Below are 17562 nucleotides of genomic sequence, written 5' to 3'. Positions count from 1 at the left end.
GTTTTCCATTAAATCAGTATTAGTTCTAGACATCTCAAATCAATTATGATGAAAGTTCTGAACGCGAAGTATTGCATAAGCGTTATTGATAAGCCAATATTGTGTCTGTTGCAGAATCAGTGTTTTCTTCCCCCTGCCCAACTAAGTGGAATAAAAACAGGGAACTAAAAAAAACAATTTTGAACACATACTTGATGGGAAAACAGACTGATTAATAAGGAAATCTCCTCTCCTTCTTCTTCCAAAACCTGTCAACTGAACTGAAATGGATATGTAATAGTATTAGAGATGAGGAAAGGAAGAGAAAAGCCAAGAAAATGACTCAGTCTCCTGGTCATGTTTCCAAAGAATAAAAATGTATAGGTTGCAGAAGGAAATGTAACATTTTATCAAAGTACTTCTACAGTTTTTACTGTCATGTACTTAGAAATAACTGTATGAATCACTAAGCAAGAAAAGATTTTGTATAAAATAATTAAATGATGAGTATCACTGATCATACATTTAAACACAGAGCATCCTACTAAATTATACTGTATTCTTTTATGAAGAAAAGAGGAAAAGAGCTTTAGAAGAGGTAATTATTAATATCACAAGACTTCTTTGATTTGCATTTACAGAGAAGCATACAAAATATCAGTAAGAATAACGAAGTATTACTTTTATTCAAATTTTTTGTTTATTATTTGTCTACAGAAGGTAGATAATAAGGTTTATTAACTTATAACATCTCTGGCAGAAATTTGATAACCCATCCTTAAAAAGATTACATATGCACCCACCCTATTCTTATAATTCCAACTTCAAACATAAAATTTTGTTCTTCAGTTCCTTTTCCGTATTATTGTTGTAGAGATTAATTTTGAATTAATGAGCAATAAAACAGGTTGTGGCATAAGTGCACAACATACTTGAAGGAATAAACAACTACACTAGAAGTAAAACCATTTCTTCATGCATTTGTGTACACATATACTTCATTCTGTGCAAAGGTTTGGTAAACATGGACAGGTGGCCGTTTTCTGGTTCTGTCAACGTCCACAACAGGAATGTTTATGAGAACGAAAAATAGAAGAGGCTTAATCCCTAACAGAGTGAGCAGTCAAAACACAGCACCTATGCAACCCACATTCCTCTTAACCTCAAGGATTCCCTACTAAAAATCAACGTTTGTCCAAATCAGAAGGGTTCCATAACAGATCGACTGTGACTGTTCACACAAAAACACAGCCAGAAGAACCTCAGTGCTGCAAGTATCCTTCCATTATCTCAAGTAATTGTCTATCTGTCATTCACACTGTCTGACTAAAATCAGTGCACAACAATCTCGTACTGATAATTGGAAATGGACTCAGAAACATAAAAGTCATTTGAATCCTACCCACAGCAATATAGCTGCCTCGAGAACAGCATGTCAAGCAAATGCACGGATAAAGTTCTATATAGCATACAGATATTCTTCAGATGTTACAGATAGAGTAGTGCCTTCAACAGCATGTCTGGCCTACATATAGGAAGTATTACCTTCGCTAAACTGTAAGAAATTCTAACACCGTCAACAATCCAATGAGATCCTCTTTGAGGAGAAGCTGTAGGATCCAAAGACGTAAGAAGTACTGAGTGTTTCCAGTTAACTGGAGGCAAGGATAGAAATTCCAGAAAAGCCTGATAGTTTGTGGTCCAGAAGCATTCTGGAACACACTTCCTTCACTCTATTACTGTGTCTTGCTGACACAGTGCTGACCCTGAACAATGGGTCTATAAAACTCCCTCTGAGGGTCAGCCATAACCACTGCAGTTAGGGATGGACACAAAACCACAAATCTTCATAAAGGTATGTGGTAGCCTCAGTCCACTTGAGAAACAGAAGCCCCAACAGGAGTAGGGCTCTTCTAGAGGAAACAAAATGGTTCCAAGATGTCTGACTGGACAGGAAAAGCCAAGATGGAGCTGACAATTTTGGATGTAAGGATGGCTTTGGTGCAGATTCCTAGAGCAACTGCAGTACAGACAACTTTCTACAAAATTTAGTGTAATATCTAAAATCATCCTACAGAGAGGGTCTGGAAAGAGTATCCACCCTCCACTTCATTCCAGAATATAGAGATAGGTGACCTCTACCTGTAAAGGGACATGCAAGGGAAGCAACTGTTTTCTAGCATGTGTAAAAGCATTTTACTATGATTAATTTGAAACCCTGGCAGTGGTGGCAGGAATGGCAGGGACAGACACCAGCCAGCAACAGAAAATATCTGATTAACTTAATAGAAGAAGATTTCAATTATATTCTACTAGATTCTTAATTCGAGAACTGCTTTTACGCAAAGAACTAGAATTTTCCAGAAAGGAAATTACTTCAGTCTTGTATGCCAGAAAACAGTGTAATACCAAACAATCAAATCTGAAATGTTTCAGAGACTCTGCGTCCTATCCAAATGAAAGAATATGTTCAGCCAGAAGAAAGACCAAATGATCACGTTAAATCATAAATTTCTCCAAAGATATACAGTAAGGATTTAAAAAAGAGCACCACTACATCCATGTTGAAGACCATAATTAAGCATTCTCATTTTTAAGTGCTATACATAAAATGCTCTCATAAGGTTTAATCTTCATGAGACAAATGACATTGTGCTTTAAGATATAAGAGAGTATGACTTCACTCTTTGTGAGAATATTTGTCTTTCTGGATGGAGATAAAACAGCACTGAATTTTGTTTTTCTAACTTCCACGTTCAGCTATTTGAGAGAACTGAAATATATCAAAGAGGCTGTTAAACTTTGAGAGAGAAAAAGAATTTACAGTCTGCAGGAGCCTATGAGTAAGGTCAACAATTAGAAGCACATCTTATCTGTTCCCTCTACACGTTATCAGTTCAGTATGGAGTGCAATTTCAGGTTGTGGTCTTTCAAAACTTTGAATGTAATGGCTGTCCAGCTAGTTTATCGATAATCTCTCTATAAATAACATAATTATGATTGGTGGCATTACTTTAACTTAATGAACTTCAACGGAAAACTCATTAGGAATAAAATTTAAGCCCATTTTAATTTGTAGGATTACCATAGCTGGGAAGAAAGATGAAGCCCTATATTACTACTGCCAAAACAAAACACAGACTACTTTTTATTTCAATTGAAGCCTGTCTGAAGCCTGTGAAAAAAGTAGTTACTTGTTTCTTGACAAGTAATCAATGCCCTAAAATAAATATGGAAATAATATTCAGACTCTATGCCTCAATACCCCATATTAAGAGACAGTGAGAGCTCTTATACCAAAATTGTTTCCAACTGTTTAGAGAAAAATCCTGCTCTGGTAGTGAAGTTAAAATTAAAAAAAACAGGAATTTCTGAGATTCGACCCCATTCCAGGCATGTTGTAGGGTAAGCCATTTTATGCTTCTGTCTCTACTTTCCCTTCGGGAAAGTGATGATAAATGAGAAGTGGATGTTCTAAATCTGACATAATTAGCAGGAAAAACATGACTTTAAACAGAGAAGATTCTAAACAAATGCCAAGATTAAATACACCAAAAGTTAGTGTATTCAGAAGAAATAAAACAGTATTTTAATATATTGATAGTATATAGGTAATCCCCTTTCAGCTAATCCGTTTTTCACTGGCTGATGAAAAGTCATTACTCAATCTCAGTATTTCTGTACCATCACATATTCCAACATTATAAATGACATTTTATAATGTATTCACAAACTGTATGACCCAGCTTACATCAAAAACAATCTGTAGCTTTTATGTAATAAGGTATGGCTACCAAGATGTGGAAACAATATAGCTCTTACAGATATCACTTAGCATCATCATATACATAGAACATACACAAATTATTAGTGAATTATACTGAGACTGTGAAAACAAGAAAAGTTGTTGCCAGTCACATACCCGCCTTTAATATAGTCCAGGAATGAAACTTCTGTTTCAATTAGGAAGGAAAGCAATGTTACCTGAAAGCAAATAAAGGAGAGTCAGACATGAACTGTCATTTCCCAATCAAACAAGCAGGGACATAAGCACAATATTTTTGGAGGTCTACAGTTAGTTCATAATTTCCTATAGTATTAGGGAAAAAAGAAAATATAAAAAATACAAAACAATTTCAATAAGCAGCTTTTGAAAGGGAAGAGACAAGTCTGGAAGTCTACCAGAATTTCTTTTTAAATTTTTCTTTTTTTTAAAGTGGAAGATAAGGGATAGAAGGTAGTATTTCAGGGCAGGTTATCATGTGCATGGCTGCTAGCCGCTGCACACTGCATCTACACACCAATATCAGATGTCAGACAATACCTCATCTGTTCTGAGAAATTTAACTTTGTTTAAAGAACCCATTTACAATTATTTTATGTCCTTTTCCATCACATATTAAAAGTAATACTGAGTATTAATGGAAGCCAAGAATAAAAAAAAAATCTGGTAAATTATACATATACTTGTAATATGTAAATATTTGAAGTGGAATATAACATACAAAAATGTGAAGATAAGAAATTTCTTCACTTTCAACTTTTATCATTCAGAAAATACAGGGGTCCAAAACACAGGCAGTGGCATAAAGTGCTACTAGCATTTTCAGTGCTTGAGTCACAGTAGTTTAAACTCAAGAAAAGATCCAGCATTCAACATCTTCAGATATTGCATAACATTCACAAAGCAGAGAATTCAATCCAAATTGTTTTCATTTTATTTAAAAAGTGACACAAAACTTTCTCCCCACAGAAGTGCATCAGGTGCATCAGGCATTCAGTGAAAACTGCTCAACTACTCAAAGCAAATCCACTGATAAGACATACAAGGAGTGAAAAGAGAAAGGATATTTGTCAGTGCAAACAAAATTTGATTTGCCTTCCAAGAGCAGCACAAAATAACGTTTCAAAATATTCCTATCATACAAACTTGGATTGAAGAGGAGATTATAGGTGGCAATTCTGTCTTCTATCCTACCTCCTTTGTCTCAGGTTCTCTGTGATCCTAACTAACTTCCAAAGTTTAAAGCCACAGAATTACTTTTCTAATTGAGAACAGAAGATCACAACGAAGTCCTAGCAGACTATAAATACCATAGTCTTGAATATAATTCCAAAATTTCTATTAATTTTGCCACTGAACCCAGTCATTTTAATGGTTCATCAGTTATTACAACAGGTCACTGTGTTCCTAACTAATGTAGGCAAATGTTTTGAGTGACTCTAGTTTAAAAAGGTAAAAAAACAAAACAGACAACATCCAAAGTGATTGAAGTATATAATTCCATACAGACAATAATTGGTGACCTTCTGGTTTTTGCACAGTGAATTTCAAATTTCACTACTATGCTTGAAACTAATCATGTTTTCAGAAACATTCCTGCTTAGCATATCTGTCTGAATTTCATATGACCCTCTAAGTCATAATGAATTGAGATGGTTGCTGTGTCTGTGTAGTTCTTAAAAGCAGCAGTGAGATAGTAGGCAGTGGTCTATATCCACCTCACTGAAATTTTTGCAAAGCCAATGTTCCATCAGTGAGAGTGATGGTCGTGGTACATGGCTTGGAAATCTAGAAAACTATGCGACAAACAATATCTAGGGTGAAGAATGACAGGAAGAAGTAAGAGGTACATTGCAGGCAGATGCATAGGCAAGTGACACCTTGGAGAAGCATAAATGAAGCCTGAAGGCAAAAAAAAAGTGAGGAAGTAGAGTTATGAATGTGATAGATGGCATCAAGATGAAGGGCAAATGGTGGCATGGAGGACAAGGTAAGAAAAGAAGTTATGAAGCAATGGTAGAGAGCATGGTAGAGCAAAGAAAATTACTATCACCAAATCCTTTATCAGAAATTTCATTGCAAACTGAGACAAGGTATAACAAAACACAGTTGGTTTTGTCTGCGCAGACATGAGTAAAGTACATTCTTTCAAACGCAGACAGATACCTGTGAAGGTGTTAATATACTTAAAACCCAAGCCAACGGGAAAATAAATACACGCAATATTATTTTTTTCTCTTCTGTACCCTAGGCCTGATTTCATACCAGCAATTTTGACTATATTAACTTTCAGTATTGACTTAAAATAATCACTTTTTCTTAAGTTCCTAACTCACTGATTTAGCAAAACAGAACTTTATTCTAACACACTGAAGTCTAGTAAAAGGAATACATTAGAAAAAATATGATTTCTTGATAAATAAGATCTTATATGGTAAACTTCCATGGACAAACTGCTTCTGCCTATTTTTTTTTCATTTTAAAACAAAAGTACAGTACAAATAAAGGATCATTTTCCTACCGATAAACTGACTTATAAAAGAATGTGAGTATAACAAACCATTCCTTCAAAGCTACAAATAAGAATGAAAGCAGCACTGCTGACTGCAGGGGAACTGCTCATGTGGAAAAAAACCCCATGCTGGATGTGTTTTCAAAAATCATATCTAAAATTTGATTAGACTTTCCTAGGCACAGTTTTTCAACATTTATCTTCATTTTTCATAAATAATATTGTAAGTGTCTTGAATGCCAGAACACAGAAGCTGAGAAAATTCTGAAAGGAATTCTTCGCATTGCTAGCAAGTAATTCATAACACAAGATATGGAATATGAATAAAAGAACAATAAACTTTCATCCCAAATTATAGTAACAGAACTTTGAACATAAATTTACCAGAACCTGTTGGTAATACAAAATGTTGACTCTTCTTGGTTTAACCATAGAGGCATGACTTATCAGCGATTAGTGAAGCTAGCTCAGCAGTTAAATTTAAAAAGAAAATTAAATTTTGAAAGAATTTTGAAAGAAAAAAATGCAATTTCAGTAGATCTCATTTTGAAACTCATTGGCAACTTAACATCACTTTTATCATTTTCTTCAAATAAAAACAGGCTGTAAGATGAAATGCGGTACTACAGTAAATAGTTTACTGTTGTGTTCTTCAAAGAACGTTCCAGTCTAACTCTCTTATGTCAGCTACACCGTGTTTCAAGAGAAAAGAAAAGCATCCAGTACTATAAAACATAATTACTTACTGTTCCAGAATTAATATACTTTTTCTTTTTTCCTTTTTTCTTTGGATTTATTACCTAGAATCACAAAAATATTAAAGTAGTATCATTTATGATTTAACATAAAGATAGTTCTTAAGATACTTTCAAGGGAGCAAGCAGTCTATTTTCAGTAGATTCTTAATATATTCAGCACACTCTTTACTCATGCACCTCAAACCTGGGATGTATGCATATTTCCAAAACAGTGAATTCCAAAACAATATCTTCATAGTATTGGCTAGGTAAGCCAGTGTTATTATTCACATTTGACAAACAAGGGACTTACGTCACAAAAAATTTTAAGTGCTCAGTGAAACACTGCTCTGAATTCTCACAAAATTCTGCATTTTTCTGCCCCAGTATTCCAGTGTACTGGATCATCACTCCTTGGTCTTGTAACGAATCTATTTACATTCCAGTTTATTTGTTTCCATCTTCTCCTCAGTATTATTTGAGAAACAGGAGAGTTCTTCTACTACTAGTTTCTGTATATAGTGCAATGACAGCATCTGGCTGACAGAAGAGCAACTGCAAGGGAAGAAGGGCCCAGATCATACTGTCCAAAAATGGAAACTAGTTCAGTCACTTGATGAAAATGGCCTAGAGCACCACCTGGTTGGTGTACAGGAACTGGGGAGGCTCAAAGCATTCCCAGTATAAATGAATCTTCAGAGAACTATCAAGCATTATACAATTTTCTTGAACATCTTGAACTCATTTCTGCAAATTTTCCCACTGTTGACACAAAAAAAATCATTTCCCTTCTGAACATCTATCCATTCAAAGGCAAGTCCCAGCCAGACTCGCTACAAACGCTTTAAAGATGTACTCCTTTTTCACTCAAAATGGTGCATGGAATTGGAAGCAAAACATTACTTTGTCAATTAGTTTGATCAACCTCCTCCTGTCCAACCATGAAATTCAAATCCTTATGGCTTACTGCCAAGTTTAACTGTAAACTACTCACAGATGTTCTCTGAATGACAAGGAATGAAAACTATCCCAGTAAAATTCTTAGCTGCTTAACTGCTAAAAAATATTTAAACAATTATGCCTGAAAAAATAGTAAAATATGTCCTCCAGAAATCTCCCCCACCCAAAGCGAAATTACTTTTAAAGACTATATTCCTTGTATGGTATAGAACAGCTCTGAAATGTAAGGCAGGAAAAGATAACTATCATTTGAGGTCTCCAGAACAGGCTATATGAGTATGATTCTGTCTTTCTCTCCAATATGCTACATCGCTATCTGGAGAGTATTCTTCAAAGCTTTTATTGTCTTACACATACATAAGCCCTCCAATCCTTCCAAAAAATCCCAATCACTCACTCCACTTCTTAATTAACAGTGGCTGGATTGGTGAGCAATGAATTAAATTTACGTAGCATTATGCACAATGCAATGATTCTTGTTGAATCGGTCTCAGCCAGAAGGTGAGTCCTGCTGATGATTGCCCAGAATAGGAAGATGAAGGTAACAGACTGCCTGCCTGCCCTGTGGCCCTTCATTCACAGCTATCCAGAACCCACTGGTCAAGCCTGAGTTAGCAACACATTTCTTGCCAGCAGTCATTAATTGCCCAAGAAGAAATTCATCTGAATCTTCTGCTTCAGATAACTTGACAATTAGCTTCTTAGGAATTGCTAGGAAATCCACTGGAGCTTGGAGTGAAACATCTTGGAAAACAAGGCATCTACTTGGGAGCAAAGGTTACTTAAATCACCGTTTATTTCTCTCCTGCAATTCTAAGTACTATAATTACTATAATATTTATGTTCTTTGTTTTTGCTGAAATTTCAAATAACTTTACAAATGAAACATTTTTTTAGCCTCTGAAAGCCTTCTACTCATGCACTAACCTAGAAAACTACATGAACTCTTAGCTATTAAAAAAAGTCAATTGAAGAGAGCTTGTTATAGTAATCTTTCTAATTGCAAAATATAGGACACTCAATCAAGCACAAATTTCACTTTCTGTCTCAGGTCAGTTTCTAAATGCAAAACAATCTAAAAGGAATTTGTCCAATCCCTTTTGTTCTGATCTTGCAGAGACTGATTAAGCAGAAACAATAGCAAAGCACAAAAGATTGTGATGTGGGGGGCAAACACAGGATGCTCAGGAACCGTACTTAAGAAAAAAGTTGTCATCCAATAAGAAACTGCAAAGGACTAAGATGGTAGGACAGAGTATTCCTAGCAGGATAGGAGTCAGGTCAGTGATGCAACAGTAGGTTGTAACCCTGATTATACCATGATTACATTAGCTGAATTTGTCTTATTTCTGAAGCATGCTTGGGAGAAGCAGAATTGAAAAGAAAGAAGCTCTGGCCATGGTATTAAGAATGGCTTTATAAAGATATTTGCACAACAGCCAGTCAGGAGTTTCACCAATTTGCATACACATGAGAGTCTAAACTAGGAATAGGCTCCACTAGCAGAATGGACAAAGAGGCAACAGGAGCACACTCCTTGAGATGGCTAGTCATGGAACCATCCTGAAAGCAGCTACAGTCCATGCGAATCCACAAGTCATCAGGTAGCAGGTGGCATTACTTAGCAAAAGGATTCTGAGCTGCAACTACCTTGCCAGTATTTGAGAAAAAGAGGAGATGCTCTATACTGACAAGACTACACTAAAAGGAGACTACACTTTTTCCTTGATGGAAAGGTTATTCCTGTTTTTTGGATGGCATATATGACCACTGTTGATATTATTGCTGGGAGTCTTAGATATTACTTCCTCCCGGAGAGGATGATAGGGCTCTTGGTAATCTTGGCTCCTGGTAACATCTAGAAGCCAGTGACAGTGCCACTGAAGAACTACCAACAAATATGAGATAAATATGAGATACAAAATACCAAGGCCAAGCCAGGAAGGAAATTCAGAATACAAGAAAGAAGAAACACTTTCAAAGACATGCAAAACAACAGAATTATAGGCAAAGAAGTGCTAAGCCTCTATTTTTCCTTCAGCTCCTATACTTGGTATGCATTACTTAAGACAAGCACAGCTGATGCAGCAAAAGGGCCCATTTCACTCTATCAAGACACTTCTGGAGGACTGGAGGGCTCAGTGTACGACGGCATTTTCCAAGAGAAGACTGTGTTTAAGAAGAACAACCCTGCTGGTAATCAGACCCAGGAATAGGCATTTATTATGTAGTTCGATGACAGCAATCTATTGCATGAGGATGAGAGTCAAGGTTGAACCCAAATGATCAAGGCTCCAAGAATCCAAGGCAAAATGAAGGCAATTTCTAGTAGGATGCACTGTGGCCTTTCCTGTATCTCTCTCAGGACTTTTGGCAGGCACTGAATTTTCCTGTGTTATGTTCATTAGTCAATTGATACATACTTAAGCTCATTACAGAGGAGATGGTATCTTTTTCAACATGAAAGAAAGGAAACCATAACTAAAATCAAAATACAAAGAGAACTGACCATTCATGTATTTAGCATCATTTATAAACCCTGAAAGGGACAGAGGATCTTGTATTTTATAATCAATTTATTTTGTAAAAAAGATCTGTCAAAGAGTTATATGACAGGTATACTGTCTGGAAATCCTAAAAAATGCACACCAGAAAATCCACATATAATACATAGAACTTTGGGTTCATGACTGTTACCTGAATTACTCAATATGAGTTTCACAAGCATACTATTCTCAGGTTTCTTATCCATGCTATCTAAGCGTCCTGGGACAATAAACACAGCACAGAGTATACTCTGCCTAAATGGCAGGGTTTTATGCTGTATGAATGCTTACATCCAGAAGGGAAAAATAACAAAAAATAGTAACAGAATTGACTGAGGAAGACAATAAAATCATGAAGTTAAAAATAAAAGAAAGTAGGCTATTTACAAATTTTGATAAATGAAGCTACGAAAGAAGTACAGAGTGAAACACCTGATTCAGCTGTTCAGCTGAGAGAAACAGAGTATTGGGCACAATCCATTCACTTAGTCTGTGAGTATGCGTGAAACGGAGAGTGCTAAAAAACTTTAACACAAATGCCTGGACATATGCATACACAGGTGAAAATGCAATAGCATGTATTTTCTCATAGGAGTATATACAGGAACCTGAAATACATAATTTCCCTATGAAAACTGCTACCCCTGAGCCCCTGCAGAGAGCATCTCTTCATGGTAATACTGCTCTAATTAAGCAGAACACCTGTTCCCAAGCACCATCACCATATCAGTATCACAAGAAGGCAGCTGTAGTTATTTCTGTATCAAGACTGCATACAAGCAGAAAGGTGAATGAGATGCTTAGATACTGTTGCATACCTAAGCACTAGGCTAGTGTTGTGAGAAAAAGCAGTGATAAAAGGACAGGCAGGGCAATCAGGCAACAAGACCACCTAAATTAGGAGGAATACTTCCTGGTTTTTGGTACAAATGAAAAAAAAAAGGGGGTGGGGTGGGGAGGAGGAACTTGGAACACTTCAGATTGTCCTACTATGGGGAAGAAACCAATTCCTTTTGCTAGAACTCTGGAAGACACAACAGTGCACATGCTTGACGTAGACCCAGATAAGCCAATATGTGAACACAGGATCGTGGTGGGCAAACATACTACCTTTGGTCTAAAAAGGAGGAAAACCATGCTATTTCAGCATGAGAGCTGACCATCAGGCTAAGTCAATTTAGGCAGAACATATTATCTTAGGTGTAGCATAATTTTAACACACCTATGTTGCTTTCAGCTCTGGAGGACACTCACAGCCTTTGCAGTTGCTGTACTACATGCTGTCATCTACTGAAGATAAATCCAAAGTGATCTAAATTATACATGGAAACAATGAGGCCTCAAAATTAAAAATGAAATTTCTTGGATTTTCAATAAAACAAGCCAGAGTTTCAGACTTCAGAATGTAATGTATTTCCTTAGAACAGTCTGTAAGCTGAAACCTTTTCTGACAAAAAAAGTTTTTAATCTTTTCCTCCTATCCCCTTCTCTTCCCTCATATTTTGAAATTTCATATTGTATCTTCCATTCCAGAATGAGATTTTTTGGGGGGTATTAATTTAAAAATGAAGTTTTAATGCATGAGTCTTAATGCTCAGACTTTGCTGTCAACTTCTGGTGTCCAAATCTGAGATATTTTTGAAGAGACCTTTCCAAAAAAGAAAAAAGTGTTAAAAATGGGTCCCTTTATGACATCCTAAGTTGGGCAATCTCAATTTTTGTTTGCATAAGATCACTGATTGCTTATGAGAATAAATTACAGCACATTTTGAAGATTTAGTAAAGTTTATTTTTGGAAAAAAAAGTCTACATTTTTGCAAATCCCAATAATCCTAGACTTCATTGAGAAAGAAGTGTTAAATTAGTGATTTATTAGAATTGGAATAAAGAAAGAAGCCTGAACAATTCTGACAGCAGGGAGGAGAAAAGAGAAAGAATATTAAGAGGAAATGTGGTTGAGTCTACATTTACCTACAATACACAAAAAGATCTTACTGCAGTTAGAAGATATCTAATAATAAAAATCTCTGTAATTAAATTGATAAAAAGCGTATCAATCCCAACAATTGGCAGATGAATCCAATGAGGTTTAATTGGAAATCAGATGCGAATTTTTAAGCAAAGATATAACTGATCACAGGAAAAAGCTATCAATAAGTAAGTTAAGTTCTTTGTCACTTCTAATTCTAGTATTGAAACCAAGTGAAATTCTGAAGTCTGCCCTTAAAACCAAACGCATACAAATATACACCTGGTGTAGGAATCACCAGATATTCTTTGCCTATGAGAAATGAGCATGCAAAACATAATGCGTAACAGTTACCAAAAGGAGAAATAAATGACAAACTGCTCACACAAATAGGAGTAACCCAGTACTTGCTCCAAGTTGTACCATACCAACCCAGCTGCCTGGGTTGGTACAAAGCAATGCTCTTAGACCCTCTGTCCTTCTTTATAAAAGGACAAATGTGAAATAATTCCAACACTTTGATTCTAGCAAGCACTGTGTGAGTTTGATCGGTCTGCCATTAAAATATTGAAAGTTTTCTCACTGATTTCCTTAAAGTGAATAAATATACTCACAATACTTACCTCATACACATTGAACTGAGATTGCCCTCTAGACAACTCTCTATAACTTGTTGTGAATTCTCCGATGAAATCATGGCTGTATTAAAAAAAAAAAAAAAGTTTTCAAATCACATGCACAACATTTACTAATTTAAATGTGCTCTGCATATATATATATGAAAAAGAGAAACGCGGCCAATATGAACTGATACCTGAGAAAGCAGTAATGGCAAAAGATATAGTTTGCTTAAAAATCTGCATTTTCCTTCTGCTGCATGTTCACTCTATTAGTAATAATAATGTACCGATGAAAAGTATTAGATTAACTCTTTCTGAAAGCTCCTGCTTAAGTTACCTAGCCACACGAGGACTAGGCTGTAAATTAGTGATCAGCCTCATGTAAGCTTACAGAATGTAAAAAAACAAGAGTAAGCTACCAAAGACAACCACTATTTTCTCACTGGATCACCCCTGGCACCACAGATGTATGACCGTGTGTGTGACTATGTGAGAGAAAGGAAACTATTAAGGGTGAGAAAGGAGTAATCTGCACTCTAAAAGACCAACCCTACAAATTTGTGCAAGGTGACTGCCTAACAGGTGGCTATACAACTCCCTGTAGTTATGAGACCTTCTGTTCCCATTCTCCTCTACCCTTCCCAGCTGAAGTTTTCTCACTGGTGCTCCAGCTCCTACTCCCTCCTGGCCATGTGTCCCTCTGTTTTCACAGTTGTTCCCTAGCTAGACATTGTAGCTCCTTTATAATCTTCCTCCACAACTGATGAATTGTGCAACTACTTTATACTTCTTTACTTTTCCTCCAATGGTAAACTAGAATGGAAAGTCAAAGTTTTATGATTTTATTACTTTAAAAATCTGTTTTTAAGAAATACAACACATTTCCAATGAAGCTATAAATAGTAACAGCTAATTTAAATATATCTGTTGCAAGAAGAGGAAAATATGGAAACTGTTTTTAGCAATATGAAATTCTATTCTTGGTTTACACATAAGGAAATGAAAAACAAACCCAAAATATGCGTCTCACTTTACAAAACCAGCATGAGTTCACAAAATATGTAATATAAACAATTAGAGGTCCAGTCATCATGTCAATGCCCATGAACCAAGAAAAGCATCCTCTAGAAAGCTTGAGAAATACTGTATAATGAGGATATTACTGATTGCTCAGATACAGAAGGGACATCTCTCATTAATCAATCCCCTTTCAGTTGGGAGATTAAGAAATTGCTTCTGAGACAGAAAGATTATGACTTTTCTTAAGAAACACATATTGGAGATATTGGCTTCTTTCCCTTAATGCTCTTTAGAGGGTAACAACTATTTAATAAGAGGAAGCCAATCACATAAGCAATAGAACTTGAGCTCCATAAGGGCTGTTGGACATAAGCTGTATTTAATTTTGGGTCACCCTAACAGTTGGAAAGAAAATCACCTTAGTTAAGGAGGAATCTTGCTCTTTCATAAGACTTCTTACCTTAACTGTTCAAGTCAGCTTGTACATCTCAAAGGCAGAGACTCAAATGATAGGTGAATGACTAAGTATTAACATGCTGTAGCAAACTGAGAAATGTAAGCAATTCTAGACAGGGTTGTCCTCGGGAAAAACTTATAACTGCATTAAAACAAATCTTTCCTTACTTCAGAGAGACACTGGAATGTCTCCTTTTCTTATGGCAATATACAGATTGATGAACTGAGCTAGAAAGATATAGTTCCTCTGAACTATCATGTTAAAAAGGTGTTAACATAAAAATGAGCCTCCGAGTTCTCTACGCTTAGAAGACCATCAGCTAACAACCTGGACCAGAACACTCACTACTCAGGTGTATATAAGCCCCAGCAACTAAGATCTGAAAGATGAGTGCTTGCTGGATGTCATTTGCCCTTGTTGGCAGATTAGCTCTATAAGAAAATCAAGACACTCATCGCTCTCAGCATTCGTAAGCATACACCACCTAACAGATCTCCTTATTAGTCTCTGGATTGAGACTCCAAGACAAAAGACCTCTTTGATTTTAGGCGTCCTAACACCAAATATTCCTAGGATTAAAGACCTTTGTCTATGAATTGCATATCAGAAGTCTGAATCAGTGACTCTCATCTCTTATTACCTAAAATAACCACTTGAACCCCAACTCTTTCAATTTGCTTTTAAATCTGGTACTATGTTTTGCAGTGCTGAAAATCACTTTCAGAATTGTATTAACTTTGATTTTTTTAATGATCTGAAGTAAAAAGTGGAGGAAAGGGAAATCATCACAAGAATTAAGTCAATGAGTAGAGTGAAAAATGTGATCGTTTAAAAATCAGCTAAGCACCTGTAAGAAGGAAAATGACAGTGGAGAGGACAAGAAATAAGAAAGCCTGGAATCTGAGACTTAAAATCTCTCTTGTAGTGTTTAGATTCTCATATGAATGCTCTGGTGGATCTGGGTTATCATGGCACTATTTACAGCTTTAAAAATTAAGAAAAAAAACAAACTTTATTCTGTGTAACAGAGCGTAATCATCAAGATTGTGACATAGCTTTTGCACATGTATGCTAGGTAACAATTTCCCATTTCCATCCCTACTCTGTACTCTAGCATTAATGAAAAAGCCTTCAGAGAGAAATAAAAACACAAGAGTATTGCTGATGACCTTCTTTTAGTATTCACACAGCCCAGAATTCAGATAAAGAAGATAAGCATGCTGTACTTGTAGGGACTTTCAATGAAGAATGACTTGTCTCAAATTTCAGTTCTCTTTTTCAAATCTGCATGAATATCTTAGCAAGTTGCTCCAATACAACTGGTTAATAGAACCATTCTTTCCTGATAAAATAATTATATCTCAAACAACATGCATCTACACTGTTACATCTCTTATTAGAATTTAATAGCAAGGTGAATGTGATAGCTGTGTTACTCCCTCTCAGATGATTTTTTCAAGGTCAAATGTAAGCACATTTAAGAATTCCTTAGAGACAATGGTTTCTCAATTCTTAGGCCCATTCTACACCCACTAGACTACTTTGCCATTCAAGTTTTTATGTCAAGTATATCAGCAAAGTATCCCCATACAGCATCTTCCAAATGGTTTCACAGAGATGAAAGAAGTCAGAATTCAGCACTGAAAATACAACCAAACTTATATTTCTGTTCAGGATGTACAAAATTGGAAAAAAAGAAAAAGAAAAAAAAAGAATCCTGTGAAGTTACTCTCAGGAGAAAAGTTTTTGCATTGTCACATTAAAAAAGGAGAAAAAATAACTATTTTTTTTAGAAACATAAATCTGACTACACATACACAAGGGAGCAAATCTTTTAAACAAAGTGTGCAACTCTCCAGAAGGAAGTTGCATATCTTACTATTTTTCCTTCTATTATGTAACATCTGTCTACTAGTACTTCATTGATAAGAAGGATATTCAACAAAAACAGTGGCTTTGTTTCACACAAGTGGGCTTGTCTGAAGTAACAAATGCAACTTTTGTAATTTCTTCTATCACCAAACATTTCTGGGGTTTATCACAGGTCTTGGAAGCAACAGGAGGTATAAGCTAGAACAAGTGTTTCACATTTCAATAGCTTTAGCATGGAAACTGGTTTGAGACAAATAAATGTTTAATAATTAAAAATGTTAATATTATAAAGGTCCAGTGGTACATTTTAGTCAAGAAATTTTAAGTGATGTTTGAAAATAAACAAAAACTAAGAATATACAATTTCTCTTAGCAATGTAATTCATGAAAAATCACAGTAAGAAGCTCAATCCAAACCATGTTTTCCCAAAGCACAAGTAACATGGGATGGGAAAAAACAAAACAAAACAAAACAAAACAAAAAAACCCCACCCTTAATTCAAGACTGTTGAATAAAATAATACTGATGCAGGAACCAAGTATATGCACATGAATGTCGCATTACTGAATAACCTGAAATATTTAGCATAACTTGACTTTGCTAGGCTCTCTGAAGATCTTTCAAAGGTTGTCTCCACCCACGCTACCCTGGAGCAAAATGATTCAGCCGCGTGAAGTAAGCATCCATGCTTATAAACAAAGGGTCCATCAAAAGTGGAAATTAATGTAAATTGCAAAACAGCAGCATTATACAAGAAACTGATAGACTATTACAGCCATCTTGAGTGGGATTCACCTCAGATACATAAGTCAAATTAGCCATTTACGTTCTTCACAGGAACCACCAAATGGCAGTTTATTCCAGTTAGGATGGATTCCATCAGAATCCAGAAGACCATTTTCCACTGTTAGGTCCTGAAGCAACCTAAATGACCAGTTCAGTCTAGTTGACTGATTTTTAAATTGTCTGAAGTTACATAAAATGAGTGCTGTCTCTTCTTTCTGAAGAATTAACATGTAAAATGTCAGTGTTCTGCCTGCTTCTAAATTCAAAAATGGTAAAAAGTGGCTAAAAACCATACAATTAGAATAACAAATAAAATAAA

General features: G+C 35.7%; 1 protein-coding gene across 1 annotated transcript in view; it reads right to left on the bottom strand.

The window, feature by feature from the left end:
• CPNE8 (copine 8) overlaps positions 1-17562 on the bottom strand; it is a 112022-nt gene that overhangs the window by 30355 nt on the left and 64105 nt on the right. The window contains exons 11-13 of the mRNA XM_026095383.2: positions 13111-13186; positions 7022-7075; positions 3902-3963 (exon numbers count right to left, since the gene is read on the bottom strand). Of these exons, the coding sequence (XP_025951168.1) occupies positions 3902-3963; positions 7022-7075; positions 13111-13186 (192 nt within the window). The remainder of the gene's footprint in view (positions 1-3901; positions 3964-7021; positions 7076-13110; positions 13187-17562) is intronic.

Source organism: Dromaius novaehollandiae, chromosome 1, assembly GCF_036370855.1.
Source record: "Dromaius novaehollandiae isolate bDroNov1 chromosome 1, bDroNov1.hap1, whole genome shotgun sequence".
NCBI lineage: Eukaryota > Metazoa > Chordata > Aves > Casuariiformes > Dromaiidae > Dromaius > Dromaius novaehollandiae.
This window is presented reverse-complemented; position numbering and strand designations above follow the sequence as displayed.